Source organism: Scomber japonicus, chromosome 12 (assembly GCF_027409825.1).
Source record: "Scomber japonicus isolate fScoJap1 chromosome 12, fScoJap1.pri, whole genome shotgun sequence".
Taxonomy (NCBI): domain Eukaryota; kingdom Metazoa; phylum Chordata; class Actinopteri; order Scombriformes; family Scombridae; genus Scomber; species Scomber japonicus.
Genome location: NC_070589.1, coordinates 9968481 through 9991009, shown reverse-complemented (window position 1 = coordinate 9991009; position 22529 = coordinate 9968481). Strand labels below are relative to the sequence as shown.

General features: G+C 38.6%; 1 protein-coding gene across 1 annotated transcript in view; it reads right to left on the bottom strand.

Annotated features, from left to right (window-relative positions):
* The window catches only part of col15a1b (collagen, type XV, alpha 1b), a 50772-nt gene extending 28854 nt beyond the window's left edge, over positions 1 to 21918 (bottom strand). Inside the window, exons 1-2 of the mRNA XM_053330651.1 lie at positions 21908 to 21918; positions 21504 to 21568 (exon numbers count right to left, since the gene is read on the bottom strand). Coding sequence (XP_053186626.1) covers positions 21504 to 21568; positions 21908 to 21918 — 76 coding nt within the window. The remainder of the gene's footprint in view (positions 1 to 21503; positions 21569 to 21907) is intronic.
* Between the last annotated feature and the right edge of the window lie 611 nt (positions 21919 to 22529).

Below are 22529 nucleotides of genomic sequence, written 5' to 3'. Positions count from 1 at the left end.
GGCCCGGCGAGGTGATGGATGGAGAGGAGATGGAGGGGTGAACAGACAGAGGAGAAGGAGTAGGTCTGCTTTTTGGGTTTGCCCAAAGGAAACTCCACCACTGAGATCTTACAGGAGAGGAGAGGAGCAGGAGGAGAGCGAGAGAGAAGCGAAGGGCTCCCATCCTCTCTTTGTGTCTGGATGTACAAACACGCAGATTCTCTTAACTGCAGCTACAAAATACTACACATATGTAAGACACAGTGCTGAGTCTCCAGCTATGAGAGATGAGGATGCACGCAGTGTTACTGGCACATGCAGAGTCCTGCAGAGTGTGCCAAAAGAAAATCTCAAGTAATCCAGGAGGAGATCAAGCACAACAAAAAATATTCAAGGAACAAACTTTAAACCTCTTACTGTCCTCTTTTTGTCTCCTCTCCCTGTTATGTCCTTCCTTTCTCTGTCAGTCTCTCTCGCTCTGTTTCTCTCTGACATCTCTCTCTTTTTCCCCTCTCCCTCTCCCTCTCCCTCCCCTCCTCTCTCTCCCTGTGTAATTACCAACTCCCCCTCCTCTGGCACTCTACTGCACAGCAAACTTGATTTTCTCTCCCTCTTTCTCTCTCTCACTCAGACAGGCAGATTAGAGAGTTAGTTCACTACTCCTCCCTCCTCCTCCTCCTCCTCCTTCTCCTCCTTTGCTCTCTCTACTTTCTTCCCATCTCTGTGTGCGTGCTGTCTGGATTCAGACCCGAGGTCTTTCGCTCTCCCTTCATGCCACACCAACTGACAGCCTGTCAAGTCTAGCAGCACACTGATACAGATTCAGACTCTCTCAGGTTTGATGCTGCAGGTGCAAAACCTTTGCAGTGTATCCTCACCTCTACTTCCCTGTTGCTTTACAGTGTTTACCAGCAAAAAGGGTGGAAATGCCAAAAGGAAATCCCCTTAAGGAACACACCATAATTAATTTAAAATGAGCCAACATCTCCACACCTAAACATTTATATATGTCTCTACTAACAATGAGACTGGTGGTGAGATAGCCAACAAAATACTACATGAAACCACAATAAATGAGCCCGGGAAACACAAAAAGGTATCAATGTACAGTGTTTTATCTGGTCAAAACCAAACGTCTGCAAACATGATGCATTTGAAAAGTTGTTTGAAGGACACAGAGGCTTCCCTCATCTCTTATAAGGCATAAAATATGTTTAAACAACTACAAAGTACCTGAAGAGAAAGTAGGTGAGAGGAAAATAACATACAGAACTAAGCTCAAAGTGTCAATAATTTGTCTTTATCAAAGGTGCAGGTACAGTGAACAAAAGGTGGCTGGAGTTTTGGGAGTGTGTATATGCTTGCCATAGCTGATTTACTGGCTGTTTGGTTTCATTGTTAATACTCATTTTATTGATTCTGGATTCAGTCGAACCAAAGACAAAATTGTTAATACTTTCTAAAGTTGTTACCTCTTGTTGACTGACTTTTTTTTAAATGTAATTTTTAAGGCTGCTACTAACTGTTAATTATTTCCCTGATTAATTGACAAGTCATGAAATGTCAGAAAATGGTGGAAAATGTTTTCAGCCAGACTTTGGTATTCTGTCTCCTCTACTTCAGTTTTTGTTACTATTTTTGTGCCATTTTTTCAACTTCTCTCTATTACCTTGTCAGGATGTCTGAGTGCTAACTCATTCTGATTCACCTGCTTCACACCATTTGGACAAGTAAAAGTACAGCTCCTCTCGCTGATCTTCAGAATGCTGTTTGTAACATTCACCTAAATTTTAAGTGAAAAAATATAGAAACTAAGTAGGATGGAAGCAATTCTCTCTGCTGCAGCTCATTGAACAGGAAGAGAGGCCCCATATTGATGATGACAAAGGGATGCCTGTTCTGTTGTATTGTGCTTCGGTGAGTGTTTGGTGAGGTCCAGGACGAGGGTGAGAGTGCCGCTGAGGATACGGTCTCGGGATCATGGAGGTGTTTGTTCAGGCTGATACTTTCACAGTAGGGGTGAGGTCAACCCAAGCATGTTTGACGCCCTTCGTTGTCTTGTTAGAAAACCTGGGGAAGACTGAAAACATATAGCTTCCCTCACTAGATAAAGGCATTTTAGGGGTTTGTAACCTCAGGCAAATATTGGAAACAACTCAAAAGTGCAAGGGTTAATCATTTGTAAAGAAACCGATTTTAATGGTTGCATCAGTACTATATAATGTATGCTGTATAATATGAGAGAAAGAAAGGTTTACCAGTGCATTCTTTCATGTTTTACACATTATCACTTGTCATAGTAAGGAAAGCACAGGTGTTACTAACTATGGCTCAGTTATATTTAAGTATAAACTATATATATATTTAAGTATATTAAAGTATAAACTTTACCCAAGTAGGTCATGAATGAACATGTGAAAAATAGCCAGTATGAACAATACCAGGACCCTGAAACAGCTCTGCAGTACCTGGTAGCTTTTAAGACACTTGTAGGTCATTGCTTGGGTTTTATGGCCCAAGTTCGGTCTGTACTGCTATTATCAGCATCATAAGCAGCTGTTGTCTGCAAACAAGCTATGATAACCTGACCATCATCAAACAGCTGGCAAAGTTACACCTATGTATGCCATGTGTGCACCAAATGACAATGTTTGAAATTATTGAAGACAATATGAAGCCTTAACAACTAATGAGCCAAATATTGCCCTCATGAGTTGGTGGAGAACAATGTCGTTGTTGGTTCGCTGGTTGACAATGTTGACACAAATCAACCAGCAAAGTTGTCAGTGAGAAAAGTGTCAGACCTATAGAAGCCATGCTGGTCAGAACACACTAACACAAACAGTGGTGGGAGAAAAAGGGTGGGTGGACTCTAATGGAGCAGATGACAGGTTTAAAACTTAAAGAGAGGGTGAGGAAACTGCCCGGGGGGGGGGGGGGGGTAAGGCTTGATTAGATGTGGATTAGCTAGAGATGGGGGTTTTTGGGATGGGATAAGTTGAGAAAGAGTTAGAGGGGGTCAGGAAGTGAGGCATGTGGGGGCAAATCTGATGATACATCCCAGTGAAACTTGTACATTTGTACTGTGTAATCATAGCTTCAACCTCCAACTAAGTGTACTGAGGGGGTATTATTTGATTGTAGTAGTTAGCTATTATACAAGTCATATCCACGAATGAAAAATACAGTGTGTCTTTAAGACAGTATTCACTGAACTTTTTCTCGATCTTTGGGGGATGCAGAACAAGCTTTAAACCCAACATATTATCATCTTATCAAATTTCCAAGTTGCACATCCAGTAGACATGTCTGGCCATGTTTCTGGCCACCTGACAAATGTAGGTCCAATATTTACTCTCATTTTAGCTCTTTTTTGTTCTCCACCAACTCCTGAGAGCAACAATCGTTTCATCAGCTTCCCAAGGCTTCACCATAATCACTGGTAAAATAATTATATTGTTATAATTTGTCTCTCGGCAGAGGTGGCAATCAGAGTTTCAGTAATAGAACAACAGGTTGAGATCACTTAGCTGTTACCTTCTAAACTTGAACCAGTCATCTGTTTGAGGGTATATATGAAATGAAAGGATGAAAGTGATTGTTATCATGGCCTCTACCAGAAATTATCTTGTTATCCTGTCAACAATACAAAGTGGTCACTTTCGTGTGCAGTGGCTGGTAAAAAGCAGCCACATTCTTAAGAGTATTTTCAGACCCCCCTTTTTTCTATATATGGTGACCCCATTTAGGGCCTCTGGATTCCAGGAAGAGTAACCCCTTCACCCTTCACCTCTCTCTCACTTCCCGCTCTACCTAGCAACCACCCCAACAATAAACTCTAATTGGTTTACTGTCACAGCCTATCGCATGGGGGATATTATGAATTTATTCAAAGAAATAACCTTTAAGTGGCTGCAAGAGACAGAAGGGAAATCACAAGACCCTTAGACATGTGGCTATATGGCACTATATGTTAACAGTTTTTAATTATTTGCTTGCTGCTTTGGGCACTGAAATATGTCACTTTATTATATTAATTATGTCCTAAAGTTAGGCTTATTTGAATTTGTGTGTACCAAAGTGTGTACTATATAATTTAATATAATTTTAGCAGAAACATGACTACTATTATTAGTGTCTAGAACTTGCAGCAGAAAAACAATATATAATATATAGTATAATAACAAAATACGTTTAAAAAAACAAAACAAAACTGTAACATAGTCTTGCTCACTAACCAGTACTCTGCCACCATCTAGTGGCCACAGAGAGTAATGCATGCAGAATTGAGTAGGCTTCAAACTCAGTCATGTCACTGTAAAAGATATAATACAAATTGAATAAAGTTGCATAGAGAATCTGCACAGCCAGATCTGTTTCTAGGTCCATGAAGTAAAATCATTCAATTTCCAATTATTTTCAAAATACTAAAATATGGGTGAAACTACACTTCTCTAATGTCTTAACTGGTAATGTGCTATAAGACTATGATAATATCTACAACATTTCACTTGGTTGTAGCAACCCTGTAGGATTACTTATATAAGGCTTTTGTTTTGTCAAATTAAAGGGTTCATCCACAGAAAAGACAAATAAACTGAGGGAGAATAGAAAAACAACTCCTCTATCTCCTAATAGTAGCACTATGTTTGTAAGATGCTCATTATGATCAACACTTTAATTTTAGAGTGTGTTCATTCTTCTTTGTGTGTGTTTGTATGCCCAGCATGTGTGTGTGTGTGTGTGTGTGTGTGTGTGTGTGTGTGTGTGACCTGGTTTTGTGTGATTGACTGTCCAAGTTGGTCCACTCTGCTAATTAGAGCGAAAGAGGTTTTGGCTCACTGGCCAGTCTTTTTGGTGCCAGGACAAAACAAGAACTTGTTTAGTCGGCACAACTGCTAAAAACAATGTTTTTAAAAAAAACAAAAACAAAGAAAAACCTCTTAAAACAAAGGTCTTTTCTCTAATTCCCCAAATGACTAATTGATCATACCAGTAACTCTCATAAGATGAATTCAAATTAGGCTCTTTGCTTGGAACATTTTTCACTGATGTCATGAAACTTTCTGTCACACAGGCATAAAATCATCCGTGTGATACCAGAGGAATCATTTTGTTTTTGTGCAGCTATTCCCCAGCAGATTTGATTGACCCATCTTCTTAACCAACCCTAAAGCAGAAACATGGGTGGGCGGGCTACAAAGGCCAACAGAGAAGACCTGTTCTCAGGTAATGGTATACCACACATAAACATATTCAAACACTGTAGCCACTCGGCAAGTAATCAATGAAGCCAGTGTTGCAAAGTGTGTTTTTCTCATGCACCTCCCCCTGAACCACTCCTTCGTCCCTCACCCCTCTTCCGCTCCTCCTACGATGTGTTTTCATTTCATATTTCTAGGCCATGTTCAGTCAGGAAATGTTGCAGTAAATTTATAAGCTCTTATGGGAAAGGTCAGCCAAGAAAATACGTCAACATGTGGAGTAAAGAGTCATTATCTACATTCAGTCAGTGAGGCCAACAGAGTCATTGCATTAATAAAAGGACTAATACAGGCAGTACAATGGCATAAAATGAATCTGGGACAAAAAAAAAAGTCAACTTGTCAATTTAGACACTGTTAATCAAAGTAAAGTCTTTTAAATATCCTTTTGGCTACAATCTGGGTGTGACCTGTGAATGATGCTAAGATAAATGTATACATGATAAAAATGAACCGATGAAACAAAAACCTTGATTAATTGTTTCACAAAAGTACATCTGAAGTTATTTTGTCAGCCAGAATGATGATACAACCAGCACAAACAATCAGCTGGAGATCTCACACACCTAACTATAATTTATAACTATATCACTGAAAGGCAGCAGCACTTTATTTTTATGGCTATTCACAAAGGTAAGTAGATCATTCAGAGGTGATTGTCACAGTGGAACAGGATCTGTCTCTCTCCTCTGTTCTGTCTGTCTGTCTGTCTGTCTGTCTGTGCAAATCTCTTTTGTGTCCGGGACGGCAGGTGGGAGACAAAGTATGTGTGGAATGTCAAAGATGATGTTAGATGTGCACCCTCGCAGGCGCACACACACACACACACACACTCTCTCTCTCTCTCTCTCTCTCTCTCTCTCGTCCAGGTCGACCCCCAACCTCAGTGAAGACAAAGGAACTACCTGCGGGGCAAAGAGGTGTGTATGTGTGTGTGGGGTGTGTGAAGGGTGTGATTTAGAATCTATCAGTCTCCATCAGCTCTGTCTACAATATAGAGAACAAACTAGAGATTGTTGCTGTTCAAATACTGTTACAGACACAGCAAATACAACTGCTGACCTTAGAAGACTCAATATCTGACTACATAAACATATACACATACAGTACAGTACAGTACACTACACACTGTCGCTGTTGTCAGCAGTAAAATATCAGTGTTATCACCATTATCCTAGCAGTGGCTTATGTAGTGTGTATCACTGAAATATGCTTAATGCCACCCTTAGCATGGGAAAAGAGTGGGAGACTGTGCAGAACAAGCTTAAAGAGAAAAACGGAGAACAAACACAGAGCTTCTTTAAGACGGAGGACAAAGAGAGAAAGGATAATAAGAGGAGAGGAGAAAACAGGAGAAAATTGGGAGTCGGAGAGGTTATCAGAGGGAGAGTCTGACCCTAGGGTAGGATTAACCCAAACATCTGACCCACCCACCCACCACCCACACACCCAAGCACACATACAAAGAGTAATGAAAGACTTGGATGCTGTAGACCGAAACTTTAATAATGTGTAAGTACTTGAACTCTCTCGAGACAGGATCTTGTATTTGAGGTCCTGTATTTGAGCATACAAATGCCTGTGTGTGTGTGTGTGTGTGTGTGTGTGTTTGTGTATATGTGCCTTTGTAAATCACAGCTCCCATTCAGAGCCAATTGAGCATGTGTAAGTAGAATCTCGATTGCCTTGCGCTGAAAGACAAATCATGTTATACTCTGTATTGGCTTGATGCTATCAAACAGCTGATTCGAAACAAGGTCTGGGTTATCTGTAAGCAGATAAGGCTCTTCTGACAGTTTGGATATTAGACAGAAGGGACACAGTGAGATACTAAACACTGTCTTTGTCATTGTTACAGTTTAATTTAATTCACTTGTTGTATTATTGCCGTGGAGCAGCTGTTAGAGTTGACTATGTTACTCAAACATATCAGAGATTACATCTCCTCTATTTGCCCAACTTTTAACTCAATTTCCAACCTGTGTGCCTTTGATGAAAGCCTGCATCACTAACATTTTTGGATAATGACTGGGGCCGGCATCCAGCCAATTACATTAGAGAAGTCATGAGGCCAACATAACACAGCTTCTCATACACACAGCTGACAAGACAAATTAGGAATGTGGTCTAAGGTAAATTCAGTTTTATCTAACTTTAATTACCTTAAAAAGGTTTCCTACATTTCATCTAAATCTTACGTTAACTTGATTACTCAAACATTAAAATGCCTTCTGTTGTTAACTATCCACTATTTTAAAGTGTCTTGGATTCCTGCCAGGTCTGGGATCATTTGTCCTGACCCTGACTTCTGACCTCCCTTTAGGAAGGTCATTATAGAGAGATCTTTACTCAAGTACAGTGCTATGTAAATATTTATGACCATATTAATTGAATAAAAAATATACTTGCTCTCATCAATATATTTAGATATTAACAGTGGAAAAAACAAACATCTTATGTGATGTGAAAGGTGTCACTCACAGTGAGACGAACCCACAGAAACCCTCTCTACTCTTAACTTCTTTCAGCTGTTTTGGTTGTATAGCTGACAATTTTAACTCATTTCCAGCCACCTCAGGCTAGCTGGTCAACACAATGGAGTATATAACAACACTTTAGTTAAAAGTACAGTGAAATATTGGCTTTACATTTGCCAGATGCCAAATTTCAGATAAATGCTAATGTTGTTCTGCATTTGCTGTATGGATGTGTGAATAGACACCTGTTTGCTAACATGTTCACCATGTCAACTTAACACTAGTGTTAAGTGTTATCAGTATTGGGTTTACAATCATGTATGTATTATAAGAGCTGGATACCAGACTGAAATAAGCACCCATTCAGTCCAATAAGTTATTACTTGGCTGGCATATATACGCTAAAAGAAGTTTCTCTTGAAGGTGTAGTGTAAACAGTTTCTTTCATGGGGGAAATGTTTTTATGCTGCAATACCACAAGTGACCACTTGGACAATTTGCTATGAGGCTAAGTAGCAGAGCCTTGTCCAGCTCTTATAATACATCCATGTTTACAGCCTGTTCCACTGCACCCAAGTGGCTAAAATCAATAAACTGACTTCATAACGTCAGTTACAAACCAATATCTATTACAAGTTTCCTAATACATTTGCAAATATTAGCCACTATAAGCTACTTATTATACCAAATAAGGCTGTGGCAGCAAAACGCCTGTGTATTGATTTCAACAAGCTTTTGTTTTATTTCTTATGAAATAAACTTTCTTAGATTTTATCTATTTATTTATTTATTTATTTTAGATTTTTATTCTTCTTTCAAAAGGGACATTGTCTTGCTTTCAACCTACATTAATTTCTTTTGTAGCTACTTGGGGTAAGGCAACAAACACTTTATCTGTGAGTTAGCAAAAAGGTGCCTTTTTACACACCCAGTAGACATAGAAAAACTTTAGCATTGATTTGGAATCATGCTTCTGGCCACCTGGATAATTTATGTCCATTATTCACTCTTCTTTTAGCTAGATTTGGTCTTCACCTTCTTCTGTGTGGCTCTTTAGCTGCCAAACTCTTCATTACGTTCACCAGCTAACTAACTTTATATGTCTGCTGTCTTAATGCTGAGTGGGCAGTGTACAAGTCGGAGATTTTTCATGCTGAAAAGAGCTGCTTGCTGCTGGTGCAAACTAGCTTAATGTGGGCTAATGCTAAAAGCCCCTGCAGAGTCATGTGATAATTTAACAATCCCATCCAGACATGTATTAAAACTTTCTTTTTTTTAAACTCTGATTTGAACAATGTGTGTCTGGTACTTTTTTTTTAATTACATATTTTACCAGAGTTCCAGAAACAATGAATATGGAAATATTCTTCATTTTAGAAGTTTAACTGCTTGACACGAAATGTCTCCTACTGCACTGTAAAGTTTGTTTCTTAATGTAGGTACACTAAAGGATTCAAATGATGTGATATATTTGTCATATGTCATATATTTGACCACGGTTTCAAAATAGTTGTGATGTCAAAAAACCTGCTCGTAGGGCCACCACTTAAAATTAGATTTAAATTAACACAGAGAAGCTTTCCACTTTCAGCAGATGAATATGAAAATAGCCTGCTAATGTCAAGCTCTGCACATACATCATTCTGCACAGTGATGCTCAGGGACAGAATTCATTTTTAATATAAAAATATTGATTAGTGCAACTTTGATCAGCATGAAAGTAAAGTTTTGCCTACTGATTTGGTGTCTATTGGTAGTGCAAAAAACTGAAGCATTTTATGATCTTACTCATAAAAATAAATGAAAGTCTTATGGTAGGTAGCATGTGATTGCAGTCTGTAAGGGGAGCTGATTGGTTTAATGGCTTACAGGCTGCCTGCTGATTAGACAATAACCAATTGACTGGGCTGATGCTACAGATGAACTTCTGATTTCCAAGCACACATGCACACATATCACACACACACACCCCCACGTTCGCTCAATGCCATCCTGTAAGGCCTACAGCATATTTCCGATAAAAGAATGTATTGTTTGGACTTGTTGGGGAGGTCAGAGGTGGACATCTGCAGAAGGGACAGTTTCCATTACATCAAGTGTCCTTGGAGTCAACCCCATCCAGCTTCCCCCTCCCCCTTCTCTACCATCCTCTCACCCTCACTTCACCCCTTCAAATACACAATCATACATGGAGAGACACAGAGAGATGGAGGTCATCTAGTGTGAAGCTCAGCGATGGGTTTTTTTCCACGTGCATGTGCCTGCTGAGATAAGTAGGCCAGCTGGACACAGAGAGACAGTGTGATGGGACAGACAGACAGACAGACAGACAGACAGGTGGGCAGGCGGGCGGGCGGACAGGCAGGCAGGCAGGCAGGCAGAGAGACAGACAGGTGGATATGAATTGACATCAACTACAAAACTTAGTCAGATTTGGTGTTCACCATCTCTAACCCCATTTCCTCTTTTTCATTTAAGTTTGTTTTATCATTTGATAAACCTCAGTCCTCAGCTTTAAAGGCTCATTTTGCTCCAATCCTATAAAAATGAATCCATCATTTTAATACACTTTATTTGTGATAATCATACCACACTACATTTGAAAAAGTTATATAAATGCTACACAAACAAGGCCATCACTTAGTCCACTGCCAGCCCATGAGTGTGTCTTACATTATATCAGAATGGATTTAGTGAATCATGATGTATTGTAATTATACTGACCACGATTATTTATCCAGATCCAATTAATAATAGTAGTTGAAAGTTTTCATATACCTAATTTCATTAAAGTACATAAAACCTGGTAAATGTGTCAGAAAAAGTTGCCTATCACAATTTCAGGCACTTTTTTTAATAGAAGATTACCTGTTAATGCTTTACTAATGTCTTCATGTCATCTTGATAAGCATAAATATGAACAATTTATTTATAATTACTATAATAATATTGTAAAGTGAAATTCCTGTAGAATTCCTACAGAGGGCAGACAAAGATAATTCAAGATAAACAAATCCATATCAAACCAGCCAAGCCAGTCAATCAGTCAGTTTCTCCAATTGTGTGGTATCATAGATACAAGCTACTAGACTATTTACATCCGCTTATGTCCTGATTATACATGTATAAGGCTCAGGACAGTGAATGTGAGACAGTTTCTCCCAGATGTGTGTGTGTGTGTGTGTGTGTGTGTGTATGTGTGTGTGTGTGTGTGTGTGTGTGTGTGTGTGTGTGTGTGTGTGTGTGTGTGTATGCATGTTGGGTGCTGGGGGTGTTTGCTCAGCTGCAAGTGTCGTTCTCAGAGCAAACAAGCTCTCGACTCATCTCCTCCTCCTCCTCCAATACGAATGTTAATGAAACACAAAGGAGGCACAGTAACGGGGACATGTGTAAAGTGTGATTCCCTCTGACACAATGTAATTCAAATGCATTCATGGTACTGTACAGAGCTTTGAACTTTGCATGTAAGCACCGTGAGGTCCTGCAGGTCAATGATGTCATTCTTGGTTGTGCTTTGGAAGCGCTGCACATTGTTTATTGTGACATTTGTTACGAACTGTCTGGAATGAAGGGCAACCTTCAGAGAAATGTGACAGGAAAATATTATCTCATAGTTGCTCTGCAGAGCCACCGACACAGTACCATCTATTGACATCCACCCACTAAAGTCGCACCACAAAATTCACTATTGTTCAGATCTACAGAAGTAAAATGTTGTGCAGTGTTGATTTTTTATCTGTCTGTGGAGACTATCTGCAGGGGCCAGTATGCTTCAACAGACCTCACTGTTGGATGGTTGAACAGCTTTGGAAACCCCCTCTACCCACACCTTTCTGACATTGGAATTGGGAAAAGCTGAGTCTGATATTTTCGGTGACGTTCCAAAATCGCCAATCCAACATTGATGCCCATTTCATGCAGTGATTGTCCAGATGTGTGGAGGTAAGTTGTAGGATTCCCTTCTTTCATTCTTTAAGCAGTCATCCCCACACTTAAACATTACTGCATGTTTCCCTTTTATATAAATGCATTTCTATCCAGTTTTCTTTCAATTTGCAGATAAAAAACAAGAGTGGAACCACCACTAATTCCAAAAAAGGTGAAGTATTGCATAAAGGAAACGTTGGCATATTGATTAAAAAGAATGGAAACAGATACAATGAATAATTCATGGTGTAAATGAAGCATGTGACTTAAATGTCACTCAAGCTCCATGAAGAGACGGAAAACATCTGCGCAGGGCTGTGTAAACTGATGAAGACCATAACGTTCCTCAGATTCACGCATAAAATTGAAATGAAATAAAATTCATATTTCCTTCATGTTTTCCACATGGTTTTCCATCGTTTCAGGTCTGACTGGCATCATCTCATTGCGCCCTCTTCTCCTGTGATGATGCCAAACTGGAGAGTTGACAACACCATCTTGATGAGCCCAACCCCTAATATTCACATCACAGTAACATATTCAGTTGCATTTTCTTTTGCCAGATGTCTGGAGATTCAGTTAAAATTTGTGCTACATTTTGATGGAAACCTGGCTAATGATTGGCGCTTTTGAGTATGGCAGTCTGAAACAGGGATAAACAAGATGGTTGGATGAAATGTTGTGCAGACTAGTTCTTTTCAAGCATAGACCCTATAGTTCCTTAGACTAATACTTAGAATACGTTGTCAATTTTATTTATATTAATATTTATATCAAATCACAACAGAAGTTATCTCAGGGCACTTTTCTCATAGACTGTATTCTTTATTTTACAGAGAACCAACATTCCCTCCATGAGTGAGCACTTGGCAACAGTAGCAAGGAAAAACTCCTCTTTAACAGGAAGAAACCTCAAGCACAACTCGGCTGTAGGTGGGTGACCATCTGACTTGACTGGTTGAGTGAAAGGAGAAAGAAGGAGCAGCAGAAAAGAAAGACCCCCCTGTGCCTTTCTTCAAGTTTCCGTCACAGTTTCAAACTGTTCCCTCAACCTTGAATGGTATGTTTATGTGCAAACACAACAAATTAATATAAAAAGACGCCTGCCAATTCATTTACATGTGTTACTGTAGTCTGATTTCTCCAAAACACTAGTTTATACAGTATGCTGTAGTTCAAAAATTCCTGTCAAACCAACTATCATTCATCTAACAACTCAAGGTGGTAAATGGTCCTAAGTGCCCTGAGCACATTCTGATCTAATCTTAGTCACTGGAGTAACTATCACCAATCTTTGGTGATTTTTTATAGCAAATTTAACCTGTTTTGAGTTCCTTAGAAGGTTTCCGATAATACAGCATGCACACACATCAGATGCAGTTGTGAAAGGAGTATGGTTTTGTCCACAGAAAGAAATGGCATGCACACATTATTCTTCATTCCTGTTGTTCACATACTTCTGGGTCATGTTTATAGGTCAATCCAGTATGAAATAAGTGTTTTGCTGCTTACTTCCATTTAATATCTTTATATTTTACCATTGCTGTTCATGTTTGACCAAAATCATTCTCACTACACATTTTCCACAGGTTTGGTCAGCTGTGATATAGTGTAACTCATTAGGACCTCTGACAACCTAAACAGCAATTTAAGAGGCCGGATTCAGCAACATGTCCACACTGCCTCAGGGAAGCATAGACGCTAAGTGAAGGAGAAGGATTCGAGCTGCCATGTCTAATCCAAAGGTAAATAACAAGGTTAGGGTAGCTGTGGCACACACTGTCAAAAGACAGCACATGTGGAGGTGCTGATTTGCAGAGCCTATGGTTTACTTTGATCACTATCTTAGTTTAGTGTGTTATCATGCATGCATTCCAGTCAATAGTTTAAAAGTTACAACATTTCAGTTAGAACTAAATATGTCAACCTACTGTTGGCACTAGAGTAAATGTCAATAGATCACTGCAGTTGGCAAGATTTTTTCCTTTTGGAGAACATGGATGTCTGTACAAATTTCATTGCAATCCATCCAAAAGTGTTGGACTGACCAACACTGCATGGCTATAAAGGAATTTAACCTGCAGCGTAAAACTTTGATGTATAAATGAAAGTCCATTAGATTCAAGCTCTTGCCAAATGAGTCCATACACTGCTAGGTAAATCTTTGTATTTCACAGTTCACGTCATGTTTTTGGTCTTAGGTTAATTGGTCACTCTAAATTGCCCGTACATGTGAATATGAGTGTGAATGGTTGCTCATCTGCTATATGTGAGCCTTGTGATGGACTAGATCAGTGGTCTCTAACTCTGCTCCTCGAGAGCTACTTCCCACTCTAACACACCTGATTCTAATAATTAGCTCATTATCAAGCAGCTGAAGCTTGTCAGGGACTTGATAACAAGATCATGATTAGAATCTCTTCAGGAGCAGGGTTGGTGACCACTGGTTTAGAGGATAAGTTGGATGGAAATGAATGAATGAATGCCAGGCTGGCTATTTGGACGTTAATCATGTGGTTCTTCTAGACTTTCCAAATGTTATCGGACCAAATGGATCAAATTCTGATAATGAAAGTCATTATCATGGGGGTTGTGTGACGCTCAAAACAATTTACCTACCATTTTACAGCCGCAGCAGTAGGTTAACGCAAGTGGTGTACTGGCCAGCGGGTATTCTGGGACAAATCCAAAATGGGTTGGTGAACCATCAGAACATTTCCGTTTTTACCGGCCCTCTCTGTCTGCCTGTCATTAACAAACCAGAATAAGCCAGACTGTACCCACTGTGACAGTAATTCAATTAAATTAAGTTAAACTGGAGTCACCATACATCAAGTACTTTCACTCCTAATGAAGTTCCTACTTATTTATGTTCTCTATGAGTTGCTGTTGGAATGATAAGCCACATATGGAGTTCTGGGTTCAGCCAAATTCAGGTTATAAATAGAGCTTATTCCCCAATTGGATTAGGCAGGAATTGTGGAAATGTTGGGCATGCTGGCATATTATTTCATAAACATATGACAGACAAAGGGCAAAGGGTAGGTAAGTGTACTATTAGTAGTTTAGTTGTAGTCTCTGTATTCAAACAGCAGGAACATCATAACTTCAAAACCAGATCTGAGCATAAATACAATTACAGAAAAACTGACTGTGTACTCTCAACTTTACTCTGAAACACAGGAGGTTATTGAAGGTGAACTTGAAATGAACAGTGTACAGTATGTGATGTTCTACATGTCAGCTGAGCAGTTTAGTCACATAAGATCAGACACTTGAATGTTTTATTACACGATACTGAATAATACTGATTGATAAAACAGCCATACATTTCAATAAAAACAGTGCCTATGTAATGGCAGAAAATGTTTTGTTTAAATTACCCGTCTGTAGATATTGGTCCAATAAAAGAAGGTACTTTCTCTGGCTGTTGAATTACATGATAAATGTATTTATAATCTTATACTGCATATTAAGGTTAGGTATAAATGTACAAACAACTAGAAACATATATTCACTTAAATGATTATTTAAGATAGAGCTGAAAGCATATTTTCATTGTCAATTCATCTGCTGATTAAATATCAGGAAATAGTAAAAAAAAATTAAAAAAAAACGTAAAAGCTCAGATCACACAGCCCATTGTGACGTCTTCAAATGACTTGTTTTGTCCCAAAAAACTCTTAATATTCAGTTTCCTGTCATTTAAGACAGGGAGTAGCAGCAAACCTTATTACATGATTTGAGAATCAAAAATAGATAGTTTAAATTGATTCTATTGACAGTCTTCCTGTCACATTGTGGGGGAAGTCACCAAACCTAAAAGACAGTCTCGACCTTGTGAGTCCGGTTTCCCACGCACTGATTTAGTCTATTTTCCATTTATAATTCCATTTAATTCAAGATTAGGAGGAGGAGGAAGGATCTCAGTAAAAAAAAAGGGAAAGCAGGTAAACTATCAGTATTATATCTCCTGAAAGATACTGCCTGTGTTTCCCTGTGGTCCTCACAGGTGAAGTTGTAATTGTCGGTCTGCCAGGTAATTACAGGCTGATGCCATCTCATCAGATTCACTTTTATCTCTGTGTGGTGGTGTTCAGCAGTTAATTAGATCCCTTAAGACAGAATCCTGATGTTGTAGATGATAGTAGGCTGAGGAGCTGCACTTCTATGTATATGAACATACAGATTCAGATACAACCAGTAAAATAGCTTTTGTAGCTAAGTAAGTTGTAAAAATACTAATGTGTACCTGGTAGAACTGCACTTTATTAGTTTACAGTTTACAACTATTCAAATATTATTCATTCTAAATAGAGAAATTATCAACTTTACTTTAAACTATTGGGGAATTAAGTCTTAAACTGAAATACAGCTGAAACAATTAATTAATTGATTGACAGAACATTTTTTCAGCAATTATTGTTGTTTTAATCACTTTTCAGGTCATTTTTTGCTTTCCAAATAAAATGATTTGCTGCTTTGTCTCACTAAAAGTTTACTGAATATCTGTTTGTTTTGAGACAAGAAAATCATTTGAAGAGTCTTCTGACATTTTATTATCAGAGTTAGGGTTAGGGTTAGAATATTTATTGATAATAACAATCAGGAATATCAGGAATTTAAAAAAAACAAAGACACCTTAAATACATCAGTAACATATGGGAGGTGAAGAACTTATACTTGCTTTATGTTGTGTTTTGTTTTAATTGGTAACAATATTCTGTATATTTACCTGTCCACTAGGTGATAACGCTGCATAAATACATCTGAAACAACAGCCGTAAAGTACTCATAAACAAAATGTTCTCTTCAAGTAAATGAAGTTTTACAGATTCTCCCACTTGGTAAAAAGACTTTTTGTTCCTGCCCCAAAGCATAGACAGTGCGGAACAGATACACAATGATAATGATTCATAGTCGATTTAAACAGTAACCATGGGAACATGTCCACAAACAACAGCCAACCAGTGACTTCAATGTTTCCTTTTTACAGGACATTACAGTAAGAGCTGTAAGAGTGAGAGTTTTTTATCTTAAAAAAATCCTGAATACAATAAAGCCTTATAGACGTTGGTTTAATTTCCTCTCGTTTTCTTCTCCTCATTTTCAATCCAAGCACACTCTATTTTTCTATTTACAGCGCTGGGAACCAAAGTTAGAGACGTACATCATCTCATTGAGCATCACATCATGGAAAATGCCAGACCATTTTCAACGGAAAGTCAAAGACCCCCGAAGAAACACCCATTCTTATTTTTCAAGTTTCCAATGACTGATTTTTTTCCCATTAAAACTCCATAGAGCTGACCGTTACAAATGTACAGCAATGACACCTTTTACAGTTGGCCCATTGTGCCCAACTGTGTTCAAATCAAAGTCACTCTGGCTGAATGAGCACATTCCAGACAGGACGCCGCTGTAGCAGCGAGGGCGTTCTGCCCTCTCATATACTGAAGACATTTAGGTACAGGCTCTTTCATACAATTTTATGACATGTTCACTTGCCAGGTTTCAGACTCATAAAACACTAAACAGAGTTTGGTGGGAGTTTTAGTCAAAGAACATCAGAGACCAAATAAGGTCAAGAGTGTAAATAGTTGAAAGGCTCATACGTAAAACTAAAGAACAGCTAATATGGAGGGCAACTGAATGTGGAAAAAAAAGGTACAAACTAGAATATGATGTGATTTCAAAAGCTGAAATGAGTTTTCTCGGGTTGACTACGGTTCATGAAGCAAATGTTTGAAACCTGTGGGTTTCAACTGTAATTGGACTGACATTGTCAACAGTAAGTTTTACTGTACAGAGAGGGACGTCTTGTCCAAAACAGACTCCTACTGGGCTCACCTCACAATCATTTATATTGGCTAAACATGGAATCCTTTCAGAGCAACTCAACCAATGGCAAATGGAAAGTGAAGGTTCCTGGAGGCAGGAATAGGAGTGTTTTTTGGGGGGCACAGAGTCTTTGAGGGTAGAAAAACAAGATAGAAATGGTTCTTTTCAGCTATAGTTGCAGGATGTCTGGAAATGTACACACTAATGATGATGCCCTATTGAAACTAAATCCAGATAAATCTGAAAACTCTGTATAAATATGAACACAACCGACTTTCACACCTGTGTTTTCAGATGGTTTTCTAAAGATCTATTCTGAAATTGCTCAATAAAAGGAAAAAAGGCTTAAAATAAGGATGCAAGGTTTTTTTTTAATTAATTTTGTTTTGTTTTTCTAATTTAATCAACTGGAAGGTGATTTTGAAACAGTGTCAAAAACACCAGCTTAGTGTGGATGGAGAACTAAAAGAGAAAAAGATACCCAGCTGAGTGTTGGACACTGTCTGAGTGTTATGCTGCAACTGCTGTGCCAGGATAGCAAATTAGATTTCTATTGTGATCTACTAAACCCTACCCTTTCACTAGATAACAATGTTGATATTGAATGAATCCACATTACGACCAATGACAATGCATTCTTTATAACCAGTGCCAAAGTTGGCTAAACATGGTTAAGCCATGGTTGGGTTAGCATCTTAAACACTAAGATATTTCCCTAACACTAAGATAATTGCTGTAGACACATGAACAGACTGAACTATATAGGACTGAAATGTGGAATTAGAGTGTTAGACTGTTTTTCGGATGGACATGAAATGGTGGCTTGATGATATAGAGGGGTTACTTATATGACCCCTTCAAACTAGATAACATAACATAATGATTAGTGATGGATTGCTTGGTCACTAGTCATTTAAGTTACAAAAAAAAAATCACCATTTACTGGCAAAACATGCTGAATTAAACAGTATCTCCTAATATTACTTTATGTCAAAAATGACATCCATATTGTCAAGGGCCATTCAATTGGACCTTCAGCAGCTACGCCCCCCGGCATTTCAGAGCAGAGAATACTGCATGATGTTGAAACCTACGCTTATATACGTGGTGATGTTCTTTTTAATCATTCAGATTTTGGTGGCTAATTATGCATTTTTCCGTGGTGTGACGAACTCAGAACACATTTTTATTAATGCTTTACACAGACTTTTTTTTTTTAAACTTTTTTACTACTACTATTACTATATAAAGAGTCAAACATGAATTGGTCTGTAACATCTCTCTTATGTTATAACTGATGAAGCTGCTTGTAAAATGTTTTTATAACTTTCTGAAATTGACAATCCGACAATCACATGGTAGAGATATTGGTCAGGTATACGAAGGTGAAAGTGTAGCAAGGATTTCTCTCTCATTGTGTTCTTTCATTCTTTATTTTCACCAAATTTGAATGCATAAAAATAAACGCAACATATGAATGTCTTGAAGACTAGCTCATCTGAGAGTCATCGCTGTTATCCCCATATTTGAACGATTAGAACATCTTGCCCCTTTCCATGTCAGCAGACTTTTCGTCCCACCTTCACATAGGGCAGTTTGGAGGAGCTTTACACACTTAGCCTTCGGACTCTGTCAGATGAGCTGTGTTGCTACGTATGAGACACACTACTTCACATATTGGTAATGAACACTGGAATTTGACAAAACTGTGAGTTTATCAAGGAATTGCCCAATATAGATGTAACTCAAAGGGATACTTGGCAGACTAAAGCATATATGACATAGTGAATACTGAATTTGAACAAACACCACGGTGTCTCATACAGATCAAAGTAATACCAAGGTGTTTCCTCAAGGGAACACTGGTACTTCACTCTATTCCAAGCTGTTCTGAGGGAATTGAACATATGATTTTGAAGTCACAAGATGGCTCCTGTAGCCATCAAGCCTCTGGCAGTCCACAATGTGATGAGCTATGTTTGGTGTTTGAATAAGAACTAACTGGGGCACAAACAACACGAATGCTTACATAGCGTCCTGCACAAACACCCACCCACACACCTACACATGCTGATATTAAGCTGGCACGGGAACGAGTGTGTTCCAGACCTTCTGCTTCACAGCTCACCATGAACCACCCACCCACCCTACTGTCCTCATTGTCGCTGATTTTCTCAAACACACATAACAGTTCACCGCAAAGGAGACCGCTCACATCATTACCATACAAACTGAACACTTCATTTCTCACCATGGTGCAGCGTTTGACTTGTCTGCCACTTCCAGCTACCTTATTGTACACACACACACACACACACACACACACAGGATGAGGAGGGCAGAGGAAGCTTGGTCAACTGCTAAACAAACAAACTCTCTCTCTCCTGCAGAGCTGTATAAGAAGAGCCTCACAGCAGGGAGGAACTAAATGAGCATCACAACAGCAGAGGTGTGAAAATGGAAATGGAAAGGGGGACAGACCCCATATCATGTGTCTGATAATCTGATAATAGGTGAGTGTGAGTGCATGTTTTCATTCAGGACTGTTAACTGATGGATGACATTTGGAGGAAATGGGCACCTTGCATGGTTGACCTTACTTTTTAAACACATGACGTTCGGTTTTCTTGTGAAAACAGTTGTGTAATGCCTTTAGTGGCTCTGAAGCAGCTTTCCAAAGTAGAACCCCCCGCCCCCCCTAGCTCTGATGATGTCATGATGGCTATCTTGGCTTGAGGTTGAGTCTTTTTAGTAACTTTTCTTACCAGAAAGCCTGCGTTACAAATAGGTTGGATTTGAAAGAGGTGGGCAGTATGAAGGTTGGGGATGTCTAATGAAAAAGCAATAGTATGGGATATGTACTGTAGGATCTTGTGTTCTTGGAGTTTGAGCGACCATTCTTGAACCTGTTTCTTAATCCCCACAATTGAAATATTAAATCTTCAGAGAATTCCTTTAATGTTTCTGGAGCAGGAAATGCATCATTGAGCAATTAGAGGTAGTAAAGTGCTAAAATAATGTGTATCACACAAGACGACTGGACACTATTAGTTGGGATTGGTCCATTTTGAACTTGTCCATGTTGCCATTTAAATTCACAAAGTCAAATAGGTCTTCAGTGAAGTGCTATATGTGTTTCTGCTGCATCCTCATTAAAAAACCCACTGTTTGTTTTAAGGAGGCAGAGAAGGGAGCCATAATAGCGTCAATAACAGCTAAGATATTAAAAGGTAATGTTATATTAAAATACACCATTATAATGAAAAAGCATGACTCACTGAGGACAAACTTTAATGTTTTCTACCTCGAAGCAATTTACTCTTTAAAGCAATCTGACACATTCCCCACAAATGTAACCTGTTTCTATACATACAATATAAACTGATATTGATTAGTCAGCATCATATTTTCTATAACTGTATAATCTATGATTTATTTTTTAGGCTTTTCAAGTTAGATACGTTTACAGATATCTCCCCTTGTCTGTCCAGCTGTCATCTGAGGACAACTTCATGTCGCTCATGTATTATGAAATCTAATAACAGCATTGAGAATGGCTGTGACTGTGTGTGAAGCAATCACATGAGGAACTACAGCTTAGAGATGTCTGGAAGATTTGTTAGACCTCAGTCTGAAGGTTCTACATGATTGACGGTGTAGCCTTCATCTTAAATATTTATTGCCACAAAAAGACAATAATTCTTAATTAAAGAAGAGACTTTACTGACCTCTAAGATGGTGCAGGGCAGTCATAGGAGTTAAGAAACAGTATCATCAAAGAAATAACGTTGAAATATATGATGATCTGTGACATTTAAATTGTGGTCCATGGTTATCAATCAGAACTTCAAGCATAGAACTTCAATGAGGTAGAGCTAAAATTCACTACTTTAATAAAACTTTGTTGGGTCAGTGCCAAACTGTTCTTCTCCCCCTCTTTTATCCTCTCAGGGATCCATTCCAGCTGTATATTTATTTACAGCTGCAGTGTTTAGAACGTCAGCATGAATCTTACCTTCTATAACCTGCAGGGCAGCTGCCAGACAGCTCAGCAGGATGAGGTGCAGGGCGAGAGACCACCTGAGGAGACACAGCAGTCACATAAGCTGAACTTTGTCGAGTTTTAAGTAGACTTCAAAACATTTAAAATAGTTGTTAAAAGTGTATTAATGAATAATGACAATATACATTTAAAAAAGATTATTTTTTCAAGTGAAATTAGTTTCAATTCAGAGCTGATGTTATTATGATTTGCACATAAAAACGTCACATAAAGGAGAATATTATTGCATCACAGGTCTACTCTGAGGTGTAACTGAAGTGCTTTATGAAGGTATTAATGTGAGGTCAAGTCAATTTAATGCAATCTACTTTCTTTACATGCATAACTCAATGGATGTAATATTCAAAATGTCTTACCCTTGAAACATTTTAGTGAGAAAATATATAAAAATCCAATTTCAGAAGAACTCCGAGTGCATGTGTGTGATGAAATTCCGACAGACTCCGTGGTCCCTGTGCTTCACCACGCAGACCTGAAGCCACACTGCTCTCTCTCTCTCTCTCTCTCTCTCTCTCTCTCTCTCTCTCTCTCTCTCTCTCTCTCTCTCTCTCTCTCTCTCTCTCTCTCTCTCTCTCTCTCTCTCTCTCTCTCTCTCTCTCTCTCTCTGCAGTACAAAGGCTCTCTCAGTTCTGGGCTTCAGTGACTCTCAGGCCCACAGAGTTGGGAAATTTGACTCCCCTGGAGAGAAAAAAAAAGATCCCTCCCTTAACTCAGTCAGAGGACCCTCTCTGCTAACCTGCTGCTTGAGTCAATTTCCTTTCATTAATGATAATATGACGTTTATGTGCATGTATGGCTGTCTTTTCTCTTTTAACATTAGTTTATCTGATTGAACGTATGTTAATGCCCAGTTCTGTTCAGGTCATTTTAGTTCATAACTGTAACTAGGATGAATTCAATAAAAAAGTTAACAATTAAAAAAATATATTTCATATTCATATATTTCAGCCAGATTAAATTGTTATGTGGCCCTGGGGC